We start from the raw sequence: 25512 nt of genomic DNA on the forward strand, positions 1-25512 counted from the left end.
AAACAGATTTTTCTTGACTGAAAATATCTTTTTTTTTACCTGGAAAAAAAAAAAAAGTCAAAAAAGAGATTTTTTGGCTTCTCAAAAAGAGAGTTCTATCTATATATCCCTGTATCCACTTGCAGTCAAAATTAACCCTTCTTTTCCATGTCACTGGTTTCAGATGGCAGACTTCAGTTGCTTAGTGTGGAGATTATTTTGCCTCACTGTGCTGGTGTTTCTTGGCTGGCCCATAGGCATAGCCTTGTGTGCCCTCTATGGATTCCTTTCTCCTCTCACTGGTTTGAGAGGACTTGATGAATTAAGCGAAGTGTTGCTGAAGGGTGCGTGTTTTGGGAGGCAGCACACTTAGAATGCGTACAATGGCAAGCTCCTGTGTTAGTCAATGCAGACAGCTCTGCAACAGAAAAGCATTCAGCTCTATGCTGCTGGATTTCATATTTTACTCTGTTAATCCTAAACAAATTTTTCTTAATTTTTAACTGTGTGAATTTCTCTTGAGCATGTCAGAGAAACCTTAACAATCCAGAGGTTGGTCTCCTAAAATATGCAATAAAAGTTGTAGCTATTGTTTTGAAAATGAGTAATGATAACGTACTTGGAGAAGGTAGATGTGTACGCATTTCTCAGGCTTTCAACTTAATGTTAAAATCTAATTAAATAGAGAGGATTGAAAATGGGAGGATAGAGCAGCCAGACAAGGTTATATCGAGGAGCTGGACTTGACTGTGAGTAGGTTAAGAATGAGGTTGGAGGGCTGATAAGACATAGTTGAAAAACTTGGAGAAAACCAACACACCCGGGAATGATATTTATCTTCAACACGCTTGTGGAAACCTATTACTCCTGTGAATGTAAAGACACCAGCCTTGTTGGGGAAAATGCACTATGTTGTTATATGAAGTTGCATCTGAATTTCAGCTTCCTTTTTTGTCTCCCTGAAACCTTTGGGCAAAGACAGTTCAGTGAAAGTATATCATGCTTGCAAAGTGAAGCACACAGTCAGGAATGTTTCTCTTACGGTTGCTGATTAAATAGAAATTAAATGATCGCATATGTTTTCTTCAGCAGGGGTCTTGGTATCATTCTGGGTACTACAGGGACGTGGTCTGAGTGTGATATTTTGGATTTTAATTACAATCAAATCTATTCCAGAGCTTTTTATATGTGGATATTAATGTATCATCTTGTTCTGCAGGACTCTTGGGAAACTCTGCGATGAAGAAGAGCACAGTAAAATCCCTGAGGAAACCAGAGAGTCCATCTTCTTTAGCCTACAGTTTAGAGAATAATGTCCAAAGCCAGTTTACAGAACTTATATAAAGCAGTTACTTGTTAAAGTACTGAAAGGAAAGCATAGATAGAGAAGCAGCCCCAAAACATCTTTCATTTCCTCTTTTTGAGGACATACCTAATCATTAGTGTATAGTGAGAGATTCAGTCCCGTGTATATGTATCTATAATTATTCTTGTAATAGCTTCTGCCTTGAACTTGGTTTTGCAAAGTAGTGATATGTGTTTCTACCACAGTAAGAACAGAAGAGGATTACACGTGCTATTTACCAATAAGCTACTGTACTTAAAAAGCCTTTGTAAAATAAAGTTGGTTGCAACTGACACATTTTTAGGTTGGATATGAGGAAAAAGGTTCTTCACCCAGAGGGTGGTTGGGCACTGGAACAGGCTCCCCAGTTTCACAGCACCAAGCCTGACAGAGTTCAAGAAACATTTGGACAATGCTTTCAGGCACATGGTGTGATTCTTGGGGTGTCCTGTGCAGGGCCAGAAGTTGGACTCAATGATCCTTGTAGGTCCCTTCCAACTCAGCATATTCTGTGAATCTGTGATTCTCTGATTCTGCGATTTTTGAGCTCTTATGAAGCGGTTTCATGCTGTGTATCTAGACTGGTAAGAAAGATCATCTAAGCTTTGAAGATCAATGTTATTTCAGAAATATCCTTGTCCTCATTTAGCCTCAATCTTCAAGCATCATCTTATGCTGAACTGGGTGATGATACACAGGAGAAGTTTAATATTTTAGAGGATAGGATCAGAGAAAACACAATGCTGACTGAGGTGATTCACTGGGAGTTTTTTGCTGATTCTGTTCTCTGAAACATTTAACTTCCCCTGTGTATTAACACTGAACCTGGGAGCTGTAAAATCTTCTAGGGCAGAGCAGGCAGATAAAACTTAGACATTAAACATTCATCTGACATTTATGTTAATATAAAAAGGTTTAAATATGAGATTTAGATTGGGCACAGTATGTGCTCTGGATATGGAAAATGAGAGAAATAAATGCACCCAAACTCAAACCCTAAAATTAGTGTGTGGTCATGTGATGGACTCCCTGTAGGGAAGCTTTTAAGTGCTGAAATGAAAGTGTATTTTTTGTTTAACTTATTCAGCACAAACAGAATTATTTGGATAGTTTCTATTTTCTTCCTCTTTTATAGCTCCACAATAATCAAACAGAATTGAAACAAATTTCTGAAAAATCAGATCTTTCATTGAAAGCTGTTTTTGTAATATCTGTCTGTGGTAACTTTTTGTTCTGCATGGAAATACATTTTCTGAAATCAATGTTATAATTAGATTACCTTCTCAATCATAAATATTATTGTATGACTTCCAGCAGTAATTGTACTGACTGGTAAAATGGAATCTGAAATGTACAAACGTCTTTAAGTTACTGCTTAAGCCTAGCAGCTAAATTCTGGGAGTTTTGGAGTATTAGTTTGCTAGCTCTTTATTTCACTTCTGTTACATAACCAGTTGGTACCACAGGGTACCTGTTGTGTCCAGGCTGTGCCTATGACGCCAAATCCCAGAGGGATTTGTTAGAGGTACACTGTGAGTTAGAATGTTGAGTGATCTCTATGAGCACCTCTCTACTTTGCTCTTCCCTCCCCACCTCTCTCAAATTAAAAAGTAGTAGGTGATTGCTCAAATCCTTTTGTATTCCAATGAGTTTTGGAGCTCAACAGTCAAGACAGATATGAACGTCTGCCAGAACAGCCTCCATTCTTCCCTGTTTCCTTTCAATCTTAATCTAATTATTCACCTTTATTCTCCTTAACTCTTCCCTCTATTTTTTCCTATTTTTGTTGCTTTTTTGTTTAGTCCAATGTAATTTGCATCTTCTTTTTTTCCCTGTAAGATTTTTGATAATTTTTAATTTGGGGTTTCATGAATTGATTTTATTTTCCTTCATATGTTTTCTACATTCCCCTTAGCTACTTTACTTTGATGAATTTCCTTTTATATTTATAAAGTTGCTTTTATGCCTGACATAACAGTTGTAGAATTCCTTGTGCTGAGTATGTCTTAAGGGGCTATTGTGTTTTGTTTTTTTGTTGTTGTGTTTTGGATCACAGTCTGTTAAACCTTATGTTATTAAGTTTACTTGTTCAGCCATCCTTGATCACATTTTTGACTGTATCCTGCTGTTTATTATTTCCTTGTAGGAATGGACCTTCAGCAGTAAGTGTCCTAGACTGGTGGTCTCCAAACTTTTTTGATTGCACACACCTATCAGCAAAAAATGTTGGAACATCACATCCAATCTATGTATATTTATTAATGTACAACTTATGTGTGATTACTACTGTAATAATATATTCTGTACATTATGAAATATACAAAAAGACAAAATTGGAAAGTGAATGAGATAAAAATGAAATAAACACTATTTTAAAAATTTACAATTTTACAAATATATAATTTTATCTATTAATGGTACAAAAAATATTTTCCTCCTGCACCCCAGTGCATTGTCTTGTGCACCCCCTTGAGTCCTTACCTCCCACTTGGAAACCACTGGTCTAAATATTCCTACAACAAGCATCGGTAGCCTCAAACACATTTCTTCCAAAGAGCACCTGACTTCCATAAATGTTCTTAATTTGTTGCTATTTTTTCTGAAATTGAGAAAGGAAGGAGATTTTGTTACAGCTACAGAATACTTAACACAGCAGTAGAGTTAGTTGAAACAAAAATTCCTCTTCATTCATCTTTCTCGTCTCCATTTTTTTACCTTTCCTCTGTGTTTTTTGCCTATTTTTTTATTGTAAACAATGAAATACATTTACAAATCTGTCACCCTCTTACACAAGCTTATATACAATTGTGCTACTAGGTTAGAAAGAATTCCTTTTATGTTCTAAACCAGGCCAAAATTATTTCATTATTAAAGGTATAACAAAACTTCTTTTAACTTTATTCTGGTAGAACTTCTTAACCAGTTCTGTAGTGGTATTAGCACAGTGCTGGGACCACCGAATTGCCATCAGCCCAGCCCAGCCCAGTGTGGCAAAACACCATGCCAGAGTTACCACGTGGCAGAGAACAAAAGGTCCCAGACTGACACTGTTGCTGGGGACAAAGGGGAAAAAATGGTGGAGGAAAACTGTGTTGTTCACAAGGACTTATACTATTAAACTGCCTGCTCTATGTCACCTGGCCAAGGTTTTAACTGTAGCAACGGTGTCAGTCTGGGACCTTTTGTTCTCTGCTGTGAGGTGACTCCAGCACGATGTTTTGCCAAGCTGGGCTGGGCTGGGCTGCGGGTGACAGCAATTCAGTGGTCCCAGCACTGGCAGAGGGTCCCAGCATGGGCATGGACAGTGACAGTGGATCGTTTCACCTTCCTTCTCTCCCTGGTGGCAGCAGCTGGGGAGGTGGCAACCCCAGACTGCTTCAATGCCAGCACTGTGTGGGTTCCCTCTGCTCCAGTATGAAATGGTGGCGATCCGATGGTCCGGACAGCAGGTCTGGGCTCAGTGGGAGTGGCAGGGGTGGCAGCTGGGGCCCTACGAAAGGATGGTGCTCTGCTAACCCTCTTGGCAACAGCCCATGTGGTCCCAGAGAAGAGAGGAAGAGAAAGTAAACAAATACCATTTCCCTCTTGCATTTTTTTTTTCCCCTCCTCCCCGCTCCAGCACCAGGTGGCAATTCATCCTTAAAGAAGCAATCCTCCAAAAACAATGTTGGGAAAAAAGGGAATAAAGTACAACAAACCTCCTGTAACTATAAATATCATTAAAATGAATTTATATTACAACTAAAAGTCCATTCATACTCGCGAACATTCAAAAGCAATAATCTGATATTTAGCTTTATTAAAAAAATTTGCTTGCGGACATATTTACCTAACAGTTACCTTTTTTAATGTTCTTTTCCCTAACTGAACTGTCTATGGTGCTATGTAGGACTAGGATCTTTTCTTCCTTTATTTTTCCATTTAGAGTTCACCTATCCCACATGATTTTTTCCAGGTTAAGTAATTAATCTTTTATGACATCATATTGGTTGTTTTGGAAGCAGTGACATTTTTATATCCAACTGCATTCTCCTAACAGTTCCAGGAGGTAAACCAAGAATTTATGTTGAGCTATGATTTTCAACTCCCTTTTGTTCCTGTGTTCAAGATTGTATTTTTTTTTTTTCATTTGAATACTGCAGAGATAATTTTCCTAAAGGTAAGACCTCCAGTATTTCATTTCCTTTTTGTTAATAATTGAACTCAGAATCTCACTACTCTGTGGCTTCAGGTGGGTATAACTGCTGAAACCAGCACAGCTTTCTACAGCTTTCAAGCACACCAGCTTTGAATATATGGCTAAGCAAAGCAATTTCTTCATATTGACAACTATCTGATCTTGTGAAAGTCATCTGTAAATCTGCATGCTCCAACACCCAGTAGAATGGGGTGATAAGTGGAAAATTTGAGGACTACTGGAGCAGTTTTTCAGATTCATCAACAATTTCCTGTTTATCAGTTATAATCCGTACCTCATTGTCTCATGTATAGAAACCTCACAGGAATTCTAGGAGTTTAAAATTCACTAAGAAGCATGAACATCTTTGTTATAGCAAACTGGAAGACCTCTAAAGAGCTAGAAAACTACTGACTTTAGGACAGAGGTGGGTTGTTAGCTAGCCCAAGACTGTAATTACAGTGCATATTCTAGCTTTTTCTCTTAATGTTCAGGCTTTAAGGCCTCACTTGGTTTATATGCTTCCAGGTCAACTGTTCAAATTTTCAGAATATATTTAGACATGATATTTTCAGCATCCATCCTATTATTTATTTAACCTCGAATTTATTTTATGCTTGTATGGAAATTCACCTACTTCCTGGTGTTATAGAAATTGAGTCAACAAAATAACATTTCAGTCACTTAGTTCAATATGACTAGTCCAGTTCCTGCTGGGCTTCGAACTCCTACAGTATCCTTTGAAGATGACTAATTAACAGTTTTGTAGGGTGCACAAGGAATCATAATTCATGGTCAGAGTAAATATGCTAGTCATAGTTCTACCAAATAAACATTTATTTAGCCTTGGCCGTTTATGCCTTTTATTTAACTATAAATAGCTATTATCTCCTTCTTAATTTGATAGGAAATCAATACACATAGACAACTTGTCTTGGGCTTATTCCAAAGCCTATAAAGTCAATAAGAGTTTACTAAGATTTTTGGTGTGGTTTGTATCAACTCCTTAAACTTTCTTCTAAAGAATTTCTCTCAAACATATCATGTTTCTGAACTTGCTGTAGTTAATTCGTTTTTCTTGCACTTGAGTACTTGAAACTCCCTGCATTCTGAGTGAAATAGTTTAATTCTTACAGCAGCCATTTAGATAATTTTCACTTGAGTTGTCATAGAGCCTTCACTGGGAACCAGCTTGACCACGAATGACATAAAAATGAAATCTGCAGATGAGCTTCCTTTTCAGTTTCCAAAACCTTAGAAAAAATTTATATTTCACAAGAGATTATGTATTTAAGACCTTTACCTTTAAAATGATGTATTTTTTTTAAAGCATCATAGATTTTACTTTCTACTTTCAAAAAATATGGAGAGTGTGCTAAATGTAAGGTAGACTGAAGATACTGCAGTATCTAATTCTTAATTGCTTGTCACTCAGCAAGAATCTGGAGAATTGGCATAGGTGTGTCAGTTCCACCTGTAATATGTGAAATGACTTGGAAACCTCAGCAAGTAACTGTTCTTTTTTACTGATTTTTACTGAGTTATTTATCTTAGGGCCATTTTATCTCATTTTGAAAGTCAGAATGCTATCTTTGAAATTTTCTGCATGTCAAGTTATGTCAAATCTTGGTCTATCCAAGACATTTTACACTGAGAAACAATTGCTTACCATGAGAGTCATTCCTCTGAGGGCAACCTTGTGGCCTGTAAGTTTTGATACTGTTTTGCAAAGTAGAAAAACATCTAGATTTTTATTGTGGTGACTACCTTTGGTTGTACTGTGTGTATTATTTTTGAAAATATTTTATGGGGAAGTAATTTCTTTATGAACCATTGAATTGACCTTTTTCTTTCTCTGAACATCTACTATGCTTAAGGCAATAGATTAAAACTGTATTTTCAGCAACATTTTTCCCAGTTGACTTAAATGATGAACTTTTACCAATGAGATTTTACTGATGCCATCTGGTACTTTCTCTGATCTTGAATTACTGAGATTTTAGGTAGATTACCTGTTCCTTAAATATGCATCCTTTCAATTTTGACACTTTTGATCAGAAGTTTTCCAGGGGTTTGTAACGGTTCAAACCCCACATGCAATGAATTATTGTTCCCAAGCTTAGGGTAGTTCCTTTCTGGCAATTCTTTACAGGTTGAATGACAATAACTAGAAATTTTACCTATGCTTTAGAGGTATCTTACATGGAAATGTCTATTGGTGCTGCCCACAACTCTTATCTGCAGGATATGCTGGACAGCTTTATACAAAATGCTAATTGAAATTTGAATTTTAAACATCTTTGTATCAAGCGTAAATAATTACCAAGTTTGGTGTGCCAGTTACAGGCCTTCCTATGTTAAGGATGACAGTAACTCAAATAAAGTATTCCAGTACTTTGGAAATCCAGTACTCTGTTCTATAGGCAACTCAGAAATGCCCTGTTTTCTGTCATATTAATGAAGCCTTAGTAAATGTTTAGTCTTATATAAAACGGAACCTTTTAACAAGAAAAATGAGGGAGACCCTGATTTATTTCTTCTGTAGTTAGAACTTTGGATAAATAAGTGACGAAATAAGTACTGGTAGAAACTATTTCCCACTGTCATTCTAGAACACTGTTTAGAAAATTATTAAACCCTAGAACTAATCTCCTTTTAGTCTCCCGAAACTGTTTCCATCCCTGAGCATCCTGAATGGCTTAAAATGTGGTTTTGCTATTTTCATTTCAGTTGAACTTTATTTTTCATTGTGGTATCCTTTTAGCCTGTATGCACATAACAGGAGTAACTTAGTAAATGCTCTCTGAGATCTTAAAAGTCTGTCAGTACTGTTGTCATGTTACAAATATATTTTATTGTTAAAATGAAAAATGTCAGTCTGGTATGGATTCTTATTAGTTGTACTGAATGTATTATGGGAATGATGGGTTGAAATTAAGACACCATTACTGAAGATAGCTCATGGTAGGATACTGATTTTGTAAATATTTGAGTATCCTTTATAAAACATACTGTGCAACTAACTATTCATAAAAACTAGTAAAAAAAATGTTCCTAGGCCATACCTGCACAAAAAAGGTACTCATATTATGAATTCCCTGTGAAAGTAAAATTCATGATCCAGTAGCTGACTGAAACTCCAGAAAATGGAACCCACATTACATAACTATTCCTTCACTGGAAAGTCTAGATTTTTGAATTATGTTTACACTCTCTTTCTCTCTCTCTCTTTTGGCCATAAGGAGAAATGAATGACAAAAAGTGGATAAAATTTGCATTCATAACATGATACATAGTCACAATATATGAATTTAAACTTTTAGTATGTTTTTTATATTACATAAACTCTCTTTATAAGGTAACTTTGTGGAAGCTTCTGCAACTTTGTAGCCAATTGCTTAATTACTAATTGCTCAATTTTCAAGAGAATCTAATGATCAGCGAGATTCCAGAACATTTTCATTTTGGTTACCACAGTTTTAGTTTTGATCTGTAAACTGTCATGTTTGAGATAATTTTCCATTTTTTGAAGAAGGTGAGATAAAAATATTTTTTCTATTTGTCTAGGGGCAAAAATCCTGAAAATACTCAGAAACAAAATTTGGGAAAAAAATAGTTTCTATCAAATAAAAATTTGTCTTTGTAATTCCAATAGTGCTTTACTGCAAAATAATGCTGTAGGTTTGTGGAGTTTTTCAATCTAAAGAAAATTAAATGACCTGAAATGAGAGCATTCTTTGAAAAATGGAGTAGCAAACTTCTGGGGTAAAACATGTTTTGAAGAAGCTCTGGTTTTTTAGCAAGATAAATAATTTTTTCCAGAAAGTTCTGAGCCACTGTCAGCATCCTCCAGTTCTGCTCTTGAATCCACTTACTGCAATGTTTTGTTTATATATCATGGTGCAGCTACATCCTTTGTTAATAATTGAGATGTTTTTATCTATATCATCTTACAACTTTGCAAAATTGCATGTGGGAATCGTCACATTTTTCTAAGACTCATCAAATATCTTTGTGTTCCTAATAGCATCAGTAGAATCCATCGGTCTTGCGATATGACATTTCTTCAGAAGGATATTGTGGCAAAGCAAACTCTTTTTGTGTACACCACAGATTCAGAAAGCCTTATGTACTAGTACCTCAGAGCAATGGTGTGCTTCTTGCTTAATGGTGTGCTTCTGAAGCAGGATTCCATTCTTACATAAACTGCTAAACCAGTGTGACTTCAGTCAAGTCTCTTTGTTCTGCTGAACCTCAGCTTCTCATCTGTAAAGCAATATTTCCTTCTCACCTTGGTCTATGCAGATTAAGAATTGTTGCTTCTCCAGCTTTAACAAACAGTACAAGTAAATGCTTGAAGAGAGGTTAACAGAAAATCAAGTATTTGATAGTTTCCTTTGTTAAAAGTTAGTTCCTTAGCAAGAATGAAATTAAAATAGACTGCTTCATTGTTGTTTTTCTTGTAATTATGAGGCATCTGTCTCTGATTCTGGAAAACAAAAGGCAGCTGAGAAACAATCTGGATATTCTCACAGTACTTTGCAGCAGCTGGCAGATTCAGGTTCCTTTTGCTTCAAATTATTGAATCATTGAATCATAGAATGGCTTGCATTGGGAGGGACCTTAAAGGCCATCCAGTTTCAACACCCCTGCCATGGGCAGGGATATCTTTCACTAGACCAAGTTGCTCAGATCACCATCCAACTTGGCCTGTGACACTTCCAAGGATGGGGCACCCACGACTTCTCTGGACAACCTGTTCAGTGCCTCAGCACCTTCACTGTAAAGAATTTCTTCTTAATATCTAATCTAAACCTACTCTCAGTTTGAATCCATTCCCCTTTGTCCTGTCACTACATGCCCTTGTAACAAGTCCCTCTCCATCTCTCTTGTGGGCTCCTCTCAGGCACTGGAAGGCTGCAATTAGGTCACCCCAAAGCCTTCTTTTTTCCAGGCTGAACAATCCCTGTTCTCTTAGCCTTTCCTCATAGGAGAGGTAACCCATCCCTCTAACCAACCTGGTGGCCTGCCTCTGGATTCATTCCAACAGGTCAATGTCCTTCCTGTGTTGGGGACCCCAGAGCTGGATGCAGTATTCCAGGTGAGGTTTTATGAGACTGGAGTAGAAGGGCAGAATCCCGTCCCTTGACATGCTGGCCACACTGCTCTGGATGGCATCCCATCCTTCAGGTGTGTTGACTGCACCACTCAGCTTGAACGTGGTGGTTGTGACTCAGAGACCTTGTAGAAGGACTTACAGTAGAGAACTAGACTACATTGGAAGGTTACAGCAGTGTGCTGGAAAGACCACCACTGGTAGTAGATTCGCATCTGCTCATGGCACTGATCTGGTAGCAGTTTGTGAAATGCTAAATTTGAAAAGCAATAGATAGGCTATGAAGTCCCTATCCCTTTCTATAGAACATGACAGGTGCAGAATCTGTGGCAAAAAAATAAGAGCGTAATGAGCTTGGAGGAGGAGTGAGGCATAAATCAGGATGAGGAAGTGCCTTTGGCTGCAAATTTTTGAGTCTATGTCTTGTGTTTTTTCTCTCTTTCTCACTGTTCTCCTTTGTCATCTTTAAATATCTAGGTATTAATCTAAATAATGTATATACTAATTAAATATCTGCTAAGGTCCCATGTAATTTCATTACACTTCCTGGGTGACCATCCTGCTAATGTGAGTTTTTTACTGTCACATATAGGAAGGAAATATAATTTAAATAAAAATAGTCACAAATTTCAGCCTTTAGCACTGATGGATTTTGGAAATATTCCTAATATAAGGTATTGTCCAACTCTCTTTAGTACATCTAGTAATTAGCAATTAGCCATTGCCTTTGGAATTTTTATGTGCTGACACTGTACTAGCAGCCAAATGATGATTGTGTGATACTGAATAAACACACACAAAGTTATTTTTCAAGTTGTTTTTCATATTCCATTTTTTCTGATGTTTAGGTCAGATGTGTTTTGTAGATGGAAAAAAACCCCAAAAACAGTAGAAATGAGATGTATAAATACTGATAGAAATACTGCACATTGGCTCTAATGTAGGGCAGGTATCTCTCAGAGACACTGCACAGGACAGGCAACCGAGATACATGCTGGCAACAACCGAAGTGTTCTGGACATATTTCTGTCATCTTGAACTACTCCTGTCCCTCTGTGCATAAAATAGCCTGAAGACCCTAAATTACAGTGGTTTCCCTGGGCTGTTTTATTTCAGAGTAGACTGGTCTTCACACTATGAAATGCTGGAGTCCTACTCTGTCATGCCTGTCACACTCTGGATGGTGAGAGATCTGCAGCCATTCTGAAGCAAGACATTCCTCCTTTGCAGGCACACAGAATCTCCTGGCGTGCTCTGAGCTCTCTTTCCCCTGCAAAAGGGTCATAATGGAAGTGAGAATCTCAACCTTTCTTTGTAAGTGACATGTGGCAAATAATATTTCTGGAGAGTCACAGACTTAGAAGCACAAATTTCTCTCGCTGCTGCTCACCTCCACTTACACTGTCTGTGCCTAATTCTCTCAGCTTCATAACAAGATGTTTTAGCTGCATCTCTAACTCCCAGTGCGTACCTCATGATTCTATGCTTTCAGAGCACACTTAAGATGTTTTAGGTTAATTATAGATGTGCAGCAGTACATGAGTGAGTGAAAGACGCAGAGAGATGATAACAGCCTGCAACTATGTGAAGGGTTTAAATGCTAAGAAGACAAGGAATGTATTAACTATGAAACATGGGTTAGTACTAGGGTGAATGAGATATAACTAAGAAAGGGAAACACCCAAAGAATTCTCTGGAGAAGTTTGCCAGACAGTGTGATTATTAAATTGGGAGGCTCTCCTCTAGGTGAAAGATTTCTCACTTGTGAGGTTCAAAACCTAACAGTTTAGTAGTTTCATAGGGAATAATTTCATATTGCTGCTGACTGCAGAACTGTCTTTTCTGGCTTCTCTTTATATGTCTGCATATGCACACATGTTCATAACTACACATGGAAAATACAGACATAGATATAGATAACTACATATGACTCCTTCATGACAGTGATTTTCATCATATATTGCATGTTTGGCATTTTCATTTCATCAGGACTCCTGCCCATCGGCAAGACTCTGCTGCAATGCTGCTTATATTTCTAAAGCCCATACAGCTCCAAACAGCTATCATGAGACACAAGAAAACCTGTCAGAGTGACATTTGCTTCTTATTCTTGAAAAAGTAAAATTTCTTCCAAACGTTACACTGGCCTGAGGCTTAATAGAGGTAACATTTGGCTCTGTGCTAGGACAGATTTTATATGTCAACATCCATTGAATTTAGAAATAGCAGATTTTAAGTGAGAAGTTGTCTGCTCTAAAGCTTGCTAGGTCAGGGTATACTGCAATATGCATTATGTAAAATTTATTCATTTTATTGGGACATCTATAGGAAAAAAATTTTTGAATGCAATGTTAACTACTGTAAATGATCTGAAGTCTGTTGTAATAAGTGTTCTATGCCTCAAAGATTTCAAAATCAAGGCTATATTTTTAAGCTAATTTTTTTTTAGTCTAATAGCAGTCACAAAGATTTCTGGGCATCATAAGATCACAATGTGATTTTTTTAATTCACATTTTTACCACACAGAGGTAAGAACTCGTTCTGATTTTGGCTGCAGTCACAACAGTCTTGTTGGTTGAATAACACATCCAGTTTTGCCTATGCGCCTGTGTCTCATATATATATCTATACACACACACACATTTTGCTCTCACATTAATAACTGTACACACTGAGGCTTCATTGAGGCTCCTGTGTGTTCAGACTGTTCTAGAGTACATGCAGATCACGCCCACTGCAGATCTATCTGCTCTCCCAACAGCCTATACTGCCTGTGTTCCCTTTGTCTCTGGGGTCACTCCCAATAGCTAAGTAATGAGAAATGCTCACAGCATGTGAGGACCCTGGTCAGTCAGATGCTAGTGTTTTTCCTCTAGATGACATTGCATAACATACCTCAGTAGGTTTTTCTTCTTTCTTTGCTTATATGGTTTATTTGAGGCTGTAATAACACTTTATTGCAGGAAGAAAAATTATTTTGGCTGAAGGAGTGACTTTACCTGGGTAGTTTTCAAATGGCTACAGGGAAGCAAATGTGATTTTGGAATTCCATACTTCATGTGGTGCCCTTTTCAATTGACCTTGCAATATATGGGAGTGTGTTGGCGTGTGGATTGGTGAGTTCTCAAGTGCATCAGAATTCTAGATATGAGTCCTGTTGGACTAGAAAGTTAAAATTGGAGAAGAGAGTAGAGAAAGTATAAATTTAGTTAGAAAGTAAATAAGAAAATACAAACTGTTTCATTTAGATTTTGCAGTGAGGGTTGGCTCTGTCTCAGCGTCAGCAGTCTGTCTCTCTCTAGCCAAAGGGAATGTAGGATGTGACAGAGAGGGTTTGATTGAGGAGGAATTCAATGCAGCTATCAGCAGTGGGATTCTATGTAAACACTGTAACACTTCTGAACCGAGGAACAGCTGAGATAACACTGTAAACTAATCTCTAGTGCTGGAGAAGCTGGCCAATCCCTCACAATACATGGTTTCTGTAGAAAAGATGTGCTAGGGGAAAAAAAGAGGCAGATTTAAATTACATATAGCAACTTACCATGGAGTAAAATATGCTGACTGTTTAAAATTGAAAGCAGAATACAGTAAAGTATCTTTGTCTTTGAAATGGTGCTCTGTGCCAGGGTGTATATGCTTATAAATCCTTGTATATATATGAATTCTTATATAAATACACAACAGCACTATCACTAAAATATTTCCAATTCTCTGTTACCTGAGCCTAATTAATTTAGATAAATACATACTCATTTGGAGTTCTTATTCCACCATTATTGATTTTGGTCGATTTTCCATCAATACAAAGAAAACAAAGAGTCAAAGTTTGCCCAGAGAAGAGGTACTGAAGCACCATGTTTTGCTGCTTTGACCTTTCATATTTCATAGACCTACACAGCCTTTCTTAGGTAGCTAAGAAAAAACCTAACAATATATACATATGTATATATACCCAGATATATACATGCATATAATATATATATGTGCATATATACTTATATATACTCATATATTAAATATACATACATATCTCCATACACAAATAGTGTCTCACCTGTAACATGTTCTCTTTCCTCAAGGCATTTAAAGAAAAGCAGGAGCTATCAATGGCCAAAAAGTTTGTTGCTACCATCTGTTTCAGAGTTGTACTTATAATTGGGCACAACCCCAAGATAAACAGGGGTTGGGGTGGAGCTAACCACCTTATTAATTGTGCTAGAAACAAAGTAACAGATCCCACTATCTCCAATTTCAGAAGAAATTAAAGTCTGAGGGTCTGTGACGCCCCCTTTGGATACCGTTTAGAAATAAATAGTCGGTGATTTCAAGTTGTCACACTTTGTCAGAGCCAAACCACAGTGCAAAGATCGCTTACACCAACACCCCTCAAAGCCCCCAGACTGCAAGTTAGGTTGCATTCACAGGCTCTTTCCTTCTACTTAATTTGTGATGTAGATAGCTATGTGACACCAGCCCTTGTATGGCACCTAATAAACTGGACCTGTGTTTAAGCAGTTGATCCATTTGAGTGTTCCCCTCTTCATCTTTGCATCTCACCATTCCCTTCTGTCTCAAACCTTAATTCTTTCCCCTTCCCACATTGTGTCACAGACAGACATGGGGCAGTTTACAAGACGAGCTCCTGAAGGACACTGTACTCTGTATTATAATGAGTTTCTCTGGGACACAAGTTGACAATCTCTGCCTTCACATACCAGGGCAAACCCACTCAAAGGATGCTTCTCCAGTCATTCTATTTTTAACAACAACAACAAAAAAAGTCCTGGAGACACATGGATTTTGTAGGTTCCACCACTGGAACAAATTATCAATGTGGATGTTTCAACAACTGAGCAGGAAAACAACTGTCACATTACATTAATACCATAGCTGGTTTTTGTCCAAGCTCTTCCCATATCTCATCCTCCACCCTATACATATCACTATCTGTTACTGATCCAGTGTGCATTAAAAGAGCAAAAATGGAGAGTTTAAGTATATGCATATTAATATAAAAGAGCATATTAACATAAAAGAGCAGATTCCATTTTGTGCTATAGATGTCAGCCAAAAGTGGAGAAAAGGACATTTTTTGCTGCATGTGCTCATCAAAGTTTAAAAGAAATTGAGTGTGCACTGCTCTTTCCTAAGGCAATACAGGCAGCATCTGCTGCCTCCATGCAGAAGAGGAGCCTCAGTTGTTGGCACTGAAGTAACCTCATGGCTCGTTGATTAAATAGGAGCTCGAATGGCTTTTTTTTTGGTGGAAAAATGAAAAGCCGGGGGAGAAAACACCCGTGAGGCTTCCCTCGCACCCTCCACCAAGCCCGAGCATCAAGAGTTCAAGGCTCCGCGTTCCCGGCTGCACCTGAGCCGGTACTCGGCGGGCGCAGATCCCGAGGGGCGCTGGACGGGGCCGGGGCCGAGCCGGGCTGCGGCAGCGGCCGGGAGGGCGGCCCGGGAGGCACCTCCCTACTCCGGTCCCGGAGGCGCTGACCCCCGGGGCTGCGCGGGGCTCCCTATTTGGCCATGCGGCGGGCCGGGGCGCGCTGCCCGCGCTGGCCTTTACATGGGTCGGGCGGCCGGGGCTGGCCGGGCTCCATTCATGGCTGCGCGGCCGCTCAAATGGCGCGGAGCCGACCAAATAGAGAGAAGGTGGCTGCCCCCCGTCCGCGAGGCGGCCCCTCGCCTACGCTGACCCTCGGGGGATATAAAATTGGGGGTCTCCGCGGACAGACCGGGTCTCCTTGGCGCCCCCCCGCGCCGGTGCTGTCTGGTGAGTAGCGCGACAGCAGCGGGGCGGGCAGGGAGGGACTGGATGGGACGGGAGGGGACAGGATGGAAAATATGGGAAGGGATGGATGGGAGGCACAGTCGGGCGGCGGATGCCGGTCGTGCAGGTGCAGCCGGGCCTCAGCCCGTGCACCTCGCGGCTCCACGTTGTTTTCTGCCGGGGGCACCTCCTGCCCCGTTCCCGGCCGCGCCCTGCGCGGCATCGGCCGCCGCGGTCCGACGGGGCGCGACGCTTCGCCGCCGGCGAAGTGTTCTGGGCAGGATAGATCTTTTCGATTTAAAACGCTTTTTCTCCCGTTTCTTTGTGCGGCCCGAGGGTACCGCTAATGACGCCCTAATTGAATGTCCTGCAAGCTGGGGCGGCTTTTAAAGCACGGAGAAGAAAGCAGTCGTTTCACCATGTTTAGAGCTCTGCCCACGAGCATGACTGAGCCATCGAGCATCCTCCTTAGACGAGTCAAATTTCCCGCTCCCTCCGGAGCAATCCGTGTGCCGTCGCCGCCGGCGGTGCCCTCCGGGATGTCGGGCGGGAGGGCGCCGAGGAGCCGCCCGAGGGCTCGTCGGAGCCTGGCGGCAGCGCCGGGGTCTGACCTAGCCACCGTGCTATTTTTCAGGTCCGTGCTTTCTTCCGAAGATGTGTGACGACGAGGAGACCACCGCACTGGTGTGCGACAATGGCTCGGGGCTGGTCAAGGCGGGCTTTGCCGGAGACGATGCCCCCAGGGCCGTTTTCCCGTCCATCGTCGGCCGCCCGAGGCACCAGGTAAAATACAGAGGCAGGACCAGGGCAAGACAGACCCTTCCCCCTCTCTCCAGATGTCGCCTCCACTTGCCCCTTCCCTCCCTAGTTCTCCTGTCCTGTCCTAATTACCCTGCCCTTTCATCTGCTCACCTATGTGATAGTACTAGGAACACATTTCCAGGTCTCTCCAGCACTTCCCTTAACTTCCGTGTTTGACTGTCCCGTATCTCCTTTTTCTTCTATAATTTCCATGGTAAAAAGTTCATAAGCTTCATAATGCTTTTTCCTTTTTTTCTTTTTTTTTCTTTTTTTTTTTTCTAATTAAAACATTTGCAATTTATATTTTATCATGAACAAATTACAGCTAAGGCTCCATAGTAATATAGAGTATCTTCCTTAATAGGATCCGAATTTCCCTCTGTATCTTCCTCTTTACAAAATGCTTCTTGAATTCTGTCAGGCTTGGTACTGTGACCACTGCCCTGGGGAGCCTGTTCCAGTGCCCAGCCACCCTCAGAGTGAAAAACCTTTTCCTATCACCCAACCTAAACCTTCCCTGACACAACTTCATGTCAGTTTTCTGCAAGGTAATTGTTTGACCTCTGTGATGTTTTCTTCCTCCTATAATGCTTTTCCATATTTTCTTCTCTTAGGGTGTTATGGTCGGTATGGGTCAAAAAGATTCCTATGTGGGTGATGAAGCTCAGAGCAAAAGAGGTATCCTTACTTTGAAATATCCAATTGAACACGGCATCATCACCAACTGGGATGACATGGAAAAGATCTGGCACCACACTTTCTACAATGAACTCCGTGTGGCCCCTGAGGAACACCCTACTTTGCTCACAGAAGCCCCCTTGAACCCTAAAGCTAATCGTGAAAAGATGACCCAGATAATGTTTGAGACCTTCAACGTACCTGCTATGTATGTGGCAATCCAGGCTGTCCTGTCCCTGTATGCCTCTGGTCGTACAACAGGTAAAATAAACAAATAAACACTACTTAGATATTTCCTTTCAGGAACTCTTCTTCCTTCCCACTCCAAAAAGGAAGAAAACACACTGTAACTCATTCAGTTTTACAGAAAAATAGGTATTTTTAGTTTATAGTAATTGATGGTAACAGTGGCAGAAAAGCCAGTACAAAATAATCTGTGGAAAGAACAATGTGGACCTATCTGCATTGCTTTTGGAGAGGCACCCTGGAACTGACTCTGCCACTGCTTGTTGTGGCACAAATGAGGAGACCTCCCTGTGGAGATACTGCAGTTACACAAGTGTTACACCAGGTTAAGGGTTTAAACTGGGTCAAAGGATGCCCATTATTGGATCAAGACAGTGACTATTGCAAATATTCTTACTGCTCAGTGTAGTAGCAGTGGAAGACTGCTCATATGGATTAGCTTAAAATATGTACGGATCAAGTGTTTTGTGGGAAAATTCACACCAAACAGGAACATACAGGCAAGCAAAGGCAGAAGAAATGAAAAAGATCTTTGTGACTAAAATAGAATGATGCTCCTTCATGTTGCCTGAAAAATCCCCAATTTTGTTGTGTTTGTTGCTATATATTGTGCCTAAGGGTTCTAAGCATTTGCTAGGTGATTCCAGCTGCTCTCTGAAATTTCTCTCCCAGGTATTGTTCTTGATTCTGGTGATGGCGTCACCCACAATGTACCTATTTATGAAGGTTATGCTTTGCCTCATGCTATCATGCGTCTGGATCTGGCTGGCAGGGATCTGACTGACTACCTCATGAAGATCCTCACGGAGCGTGGCTACTCCTTTGTGACAACAGGTCAGTCCTTCGGCTTTTCTCTGCTGTGAAAATCCTCATTCTCTCTTGGTCTACTGTCTTTCCCTAGTATTTTGTTTATCCAAAGCTTGATTTGATTCCCATATGTCTGCAGCTGAACGGGAGATTGTTCGTGATATCAAAGAGAAATTGTGCTATGTTGCACTGGACTTTGAGAATGAAATGGCCACTGCTGCCTCTTCCTCCTCTCTGGAGAAGAGCTATGAATTACCTGATGGTCAAGTGATCACGATTGGTAATGAACGTTTCCGCTGCCCTGAAACCTTGTTCCAGCCATCCTTTATTGGTAAGTGTTCCCAGGAAATTCTCCTTTCTGTAGGAGGTACGAATGAATCAGAAGATTTAGAAGGTGCCCCAATCCTCTTCCTGCTTATCTAAATTTGGCACAGAATTAAACACAAATAAATAATTATTTAGATTCTTTGGTCCCTGTAAGATGTGCTTGATGTGAGCTCATCTGGTAATTGGCTGAGTTCTGGGCTTTTGTTGCAAGTTTTAAATCAGGTTTTAGGGTCACAATTTTTTACTGATAAAACATACAATTAGTATATCATCATTAGGGAGTTGAATTCCATCATCTTTATGGGTATTTTCCAACTCAAGACATTCTATGATTCCGTGTCACTGATGACAAGAGTACGTTTCAGTGCTTTATTTGTAAGGCTTACACTCAAAACAGTATCTGACTCCATAAAGTGCCAGAGAGGGGAAGAAAACGGAATGAAGGTGTGTGTCTATTTATATGCACTGTAATTAAAAATTGCCACGGTCAAGATGATAAGCTTTGCTGTTTGTGCGTGCAGCTGACGGATACAGCAAATGTTTATACTCTGAAGTCCTGAGCAATACATGCAGTTGTTCATCAGCTGACATCTTACTGTGGATCCAGTGTCAGCCCTTTCAGGAAGCACCTGTTGGAATTAATAAGTTGGAATGCAACCTACAAACACTTGCTTCTTGTTTCTTTTTCCTTACTGTCAAGCGCTATTATCTTATTCCATGTCATGGTTATGTCTTGCTTTAATATTTCTAAGCAGAATAGACTGTATTTTGAGTTGACTGAAAAAGAAATGAAGTTACTATTGTCTTCTTTAGTTCTAATTCAACTGTTCTCATTGTCTTTATTGCTTTCTTTACTATATTCACCTAATGCTTTTTAGTGAGACTGACATAACCTGATACTCATGTTCTCTTCTATATAACCTTCCATTGCCATATACCAAATGACTTTATCTCGTGTGTCTACTTCTTCTCCTACTGTATATTTTGCATACCTTGTCTTTACACAAGCATGATTCTTACCTTTTCTAACAAATAATTTTCATTTTCTAAGTCGGTTCTGTAGTTCTATTTCTTGTATTTTTCTATAATACTTAATAATCAGTAAATAATTTTACAACAAAAATTCACAGAAATTATATTAGTGATGAAGAGAAATGCTGAGATTTCTTTTCATGAAGGCCTCTTGTATAATTTACTGACCTGCTGTATTATTTTTTTCTCAAGGTATGGAATCCGCTGGTATCCATGAAACTACCTACAACAGTATCATGAAGTGTGATATCGATATTCGTAAGGACCTGTATGCTAACAACGTCCTCTCAGGTGGTACAACAATGTACCCTGGCATTGCTGATCGCATGCAGAAAGAAATCACTGCTCTTGCTCCTAGCACTATGAAGATCAAGGTAAGGAATTTGACTCTGTACTTTGAAACGTGGATAAAGATGGAGAAAATGTCCACATCATTAAATTGGGATATAAGAACAACTCAAAAGTAAGATCAACAGCTGATGGACAAATGAGCAGAAATTCCATTTAAGCAGAATAATTACGTTGGTTACAAGCAGATGTTAAAAAAACTCAACAGTTATATATTTTCTTAAGGAACATTACATGTATTGTAACAGCTGCTGAAGATCAATACTGTTATAGTTGCAAAGTTCTTTACTTACTTAAGAAAATATCTAATGGTTTGTAGCATTGGTGATTTGGGTGCATTGTTCAGAAATGAGGATTTTGTTGCTTTTCTTTATCCTAGATCATTGCCCCACCTGAGCGCAAGTACTCTGTCTGGATTGGTGGCTCCATTCTAGCATCTCTGTCCACCTTCCAGCAAATGTGGATCAGTAAACAGGAGTATGATGAAGCTGGTCCATCCATTGTACACCGCAAGTGCTTCTAAGCACTTTTCCCCTCAATTTACTTCCCACTCAGGATGACGACACTGTGCTTCTTGGAGTCTTCTGGCAAACCTTCCTGAACTCTTCAGTCATTGTACAGTTTGTTTACACACTCGTGCAATTTATTCGTGCTTCTAATATTTATTGCTTTATAAATAAACGAGATCTGGGACTTGCAAACTACAAATTATTGTCTTTTGTTTTATTTTAATTATTTTTTGGGTCAAAAAAGAGACTAAACACCTGGGATTTGGAAACTCCCATTAGACCTATGGATGTTTTTACTGCATCCATGTCCTAACTGATATAGGCATATTAGGTTATGGTTTTCTATTAGTAAGAATTTATATTTTGTCATTTTAATTTTGAAACTTGAAACAAAAGGAGCATTATATATCAAGGCTTATAAAAAACTAGCCTTGAGGGTAGACCCAGAAAGTGGAACAAGTGAAAAGAAACCTCTCATATTCACTCAGTCAGTTTAGAAAGATTTTTCTTTTGCATTTATTGTAATCCATATATTTTAATGTTAATTTATTAAAAGCCGAAGCTTCTATAAAGAATTATGTTAATACATTTAGGATCTGATTTATAAATATTTAGCTCAATCCTAAAGAGTCATAAAATTGTTGTCTGTGGGCTATCAGTTTATGACAAAACATTAATTAAAACTGACAGCTTACTCATTTTCTCCCCTATCTTCAAAGCCAGAGATAAAGAAGTCTTTATTTTACTAATACACAAGAATCAAACTTTTGCTGCATAATTACAGCAAATTGTTATAATCACAGTTATTTTCACATCATCATTCATATATTTTAGGCAATTTGTAATCCTTAATCTTTGCTATCCTTTCTTACTATTTGACCTAGATACTAAAATCATAAACAGCATACTTTCCATGGGCTTTTGTGTTCCTCATGGTGGCTTTTTATGACTGGGCTCTTCAATTTTTCTAAAAAGTAGTACCTTTACGGAATGATCTAGGACATTTTATAGAAGTATTGTAACTAGTCTGTGTCATAGTTTGAACTATGTACGCACTGGAGTTTGCCTAAGTTTTATTTCGGAAACCAATTAAAACATTTATCAAACTGTGTACGTAGTTAGTTAGGCAGGTGTTATTGGAGCTGTTTGAAAAGATAAGATTTTATATTCCAGTGCTAACTTAAAAAAAAATAGGCAGTTTATACATTTGCAGGGAAACTTTCTGTTCCTCTTACCTCATATTTTATTGAAAGGCATTAAAAATCGACATTAGATGTGGTCTGTGATTAAGTAGAACTCATTTTTCTCTTTTAATACAGGAAGTTGTATTTAGTGTTTATCTCCAATTTACTTATTGTTAGAAGACAATTTACTGGGGTGTGGTGCCACTGTAATTACCTACCATCTGCTTGCAACTGAAATACTCAAATATTTCTAATATATTTTGTTTGTTTAGGCAGAGAAGTTGGATGGAGTTGTCAAATAAAAATAAAACTTACACATTTTACAGTCTAAACATACATTTAAGTATTTTAGACAAACATAAAAATGAAATTATAATGGTGTGAAAATTTAAACATGAATATGAAATACTCATTCTCACACTGCACACAGTCTTACTGAATTGTTGCTGCAAATAGGCCATTTCACAATAAAATACAAATTCATTAACTTGTGAATCTGTTAAGGCAGGTCAACAGCCTACACTGTTCTCAAGAAGGTTCCCATGGAAGGGAGTTACACTGAAGTTCACATAAAATGGAGAAATTTTGTATGTCTTGAAAATGTGGGAACTTTTCCAGATTTTTGGATAACAAAAATTTAGTTGTTCACATTTAATGATGTTTACCAATGACTTTTGCATATTGTTGTTCAGAACCATTGCACTTTTTTTACTTGGTCTTGCTTGCTAATTTGGAAGATTTATCTGGGCAGAAAGGTTATCTCATGTATTAATAGGGTGATACTGGACATAAATTGCAACTAATTGGAGCTTAAAATGTTAAGCGAGTATGCAAAAGGGCATGCTAAGTCAGGCCCAGTGAATGCCTGACTTGACTGACTGACTGATAGGTCAGGAATGGCAGGCAACAGCTGGCACCACATTCACAGCTCTGATCAGAGATTCACTATTGAGCATGTGGGCATGAGGAGGGAATCGAAGGAAGCCACTGATTGAAAAAATTCCTTCCACGGACATTCTGGGGTTTGTAATTCACAGTTTATGAAAATGGATATAAGCAGCAAGGATTGTGCAAAATAGTGGTGTGCTTGCATATAGATAGGACAGGACTACAAAGTAACAATGCCTTAAGCTTTTTCTCTTCTTACTGCATTTTTCCAGATGTATTACTTTCTAATGCAATAGTCCACATTTTACCATTGAAAATTACATATTCCTACTCAGTGCAGTGAAAACTAGTAATTCAATGGGATGGGAGTTATGATAACTATTTATGGAAGTAAAACTAGATCTAATTTGATTGAGAGGAATTTGAGTGTTAGGTCACTTAAGCTAGGATTCAAAACACTGATGAGAGATGCCACTGTTAAATTTTACCCTCTGTTTACATTTTGCAACAAGCCTTAATGAATGGGATGGGATGCAGAAAATAACTGCAGAACATCTGTATGAAAAGCAGTAAAACTATTTCCAGTATTTCCTTGAGAAAGGTATATTAAAAACCATCTGTACCCAAACCCAGTTGTGATCAGCAATCTTCACCTCTGAAACACCTCAGGTAGTGAAGACATTGACACAAATGTGAAGACTAAAGTATCACAGCTAACCTTCGCTGCTTTTGATAAGATTCTCTTTCAATGGAAGAAGGAAACTTAATGTTTAGCCAGATTATAGATTCAACACACACATTTTGAAAAGCAGTATGGATATATGGCAGAAGGTCTGTCTGCCACACGGAAGGGTGTTCTGTTATTTGACTTTGCAGCTCCTTATTACTCTGTACATACTATGGAGTGGAAGAAATTCTGTGGAAGTCAGTCTGACGTGATTTTTAAGCTACATAAAGAAGCTTTATTCAATAAGAAGGGCTAAATAGTATTAAGAAATATTGACATACATCAGTAAGAGCTGAGACAAAATCTTCTTGCAGCCAGAACAACACTGCCTGGTACTCCTGCTTTTGACTGAAGGGCATTGAGGTATTACCACTGCTGCCTGACCCTCAGATATTACAGAAAACATTCTTTGTAGTTTAAGAAGCATGTTAGCACTTGAGGAGTATTGAGAATTATGATCAAAACACAGTGATTGTAATATCTACATGAAATATGTGCTAAGGATCCGAAAATACTGTGATTCTGCTTAAAAAGAAGGATTTTTTTTAAGGGAAAGAAGGAGATGTTTCAGAATTCACTTGTTAATGCTTTTTCCTTTAAAAAATTGGTAGGAGGGTCATAAATTTGATAGAGTTGTCTACTTTGCACTAATTGTCTCTTAAAAGGCTGTTTAAGTAAAGCTTTAAAAAAGTCACCCTGAGGCAAAACACTAATATAAAAGTTTTTGGCTTGAATAATTGAATTCTGTAGAGGGATAATTTTTTAAATGTAGAATAAGAGTGTTTTATATTTATAACATTAGATGACTCTAAATGTTTGTGACAGTCAGATTAATCTACAATACTAACACTACAATAGGAAACAAATAGATAAAACCTGCTGGTTGGATAAATTGTGTGTAAGGCTCAGGCAGAGATTGATGCTTGCTTCCAGTAACAGCTGAACTCTGAAGCATCCTGTAACAGAAGTCTCTGTCATTATCAAGACACAAGAAAAAGCAAAAACTTATAAAATTGAGCAATTAGTAAATCTCACTCATTACACTTCAGAGAGAAGCAATTCAGGCAGTTAATATACTACCAATTACCTTTGCTTTTTCTCCTGAGGATGGCTATGATTGCTGAAACTTAAAAAGTCACCATACAGAAATGTTAATAATTGGAAAAATTTAATTATGCTGCTATATAATTAAATAATGGATTTATTTATGCTTAAGCTGTCCTCTGTGAGTAATGTTGATGAAATTAAACAGCAGGTATTAGCACAAGTTAGTGTACCTGGTGGTAATTTTATGTTTCATCATAAAGAAAGAATTTACAAACCACAATATATGTTGTCTACCAAATACAAGGTACGGTCTTACAGAGAAGATGAATTGTATTTTATAAACATTTTTTTATCAGGAGATGTATGCACATACAGAGAAAAAAGTGGATGAGGAATAGCATAAAGCTTTATTGACAGATTTACATAGCATGTAAACGATATAATAAGTCTGGGAAGGTACCAGACAAGATGAAGGTAGCAAGGCAGTAAGGAAGAGCTTAAAGATTAGTTCTGAGTCTCTAAGG

The 25512-nt window shown here is 38.6% G+C and overlaps 1 protein-coding gene across 1 annotated transcript; it reads left to right on the forward strand.

The window, feature by feature from the left end:
• Positions 1-16987: 16987 nt before the first annotated feature.
• Positions 16988-21341, forward strand: ACTC1 (actin alpha cardiac muscle 1). Its single transcript, XM_029964286.1, has 6 exons — positions 16988-17177; positions 17810-18134; positions 18792-18953; positions 19066-19257; positions 20478-20659; positions 21013-21341. The coding sequence occupies exons 1-6, from the start codon at positions 17049-17051 to the stop codon at positions 21154-21156; spliced, it is 1134 nt and encodes a 377-aa protein (XP_029820146.1). The 5' UTR covers positions 16988-17048; the 3' UTR covers positions 21157-21341.
• The last annotated feature ends 4171 nt before the right edge of the window (positions 21342-25512 follow it).

This window comes from Manacus vitellinus, unplaced genomic scaffold (genome assembly GCF_001715985.3).
Source record: "Manacus vitellinus isolate BGI_N305 unplaced genomic scaffold, ASM171598v3 scaffold_6_pilon, whole genome shotgun sequence".
NCBI lineage: Eukaryota > Metazoa > Chordata > Aves > Passeriformes > Pipridae > Manacus > Manacus vitellinus.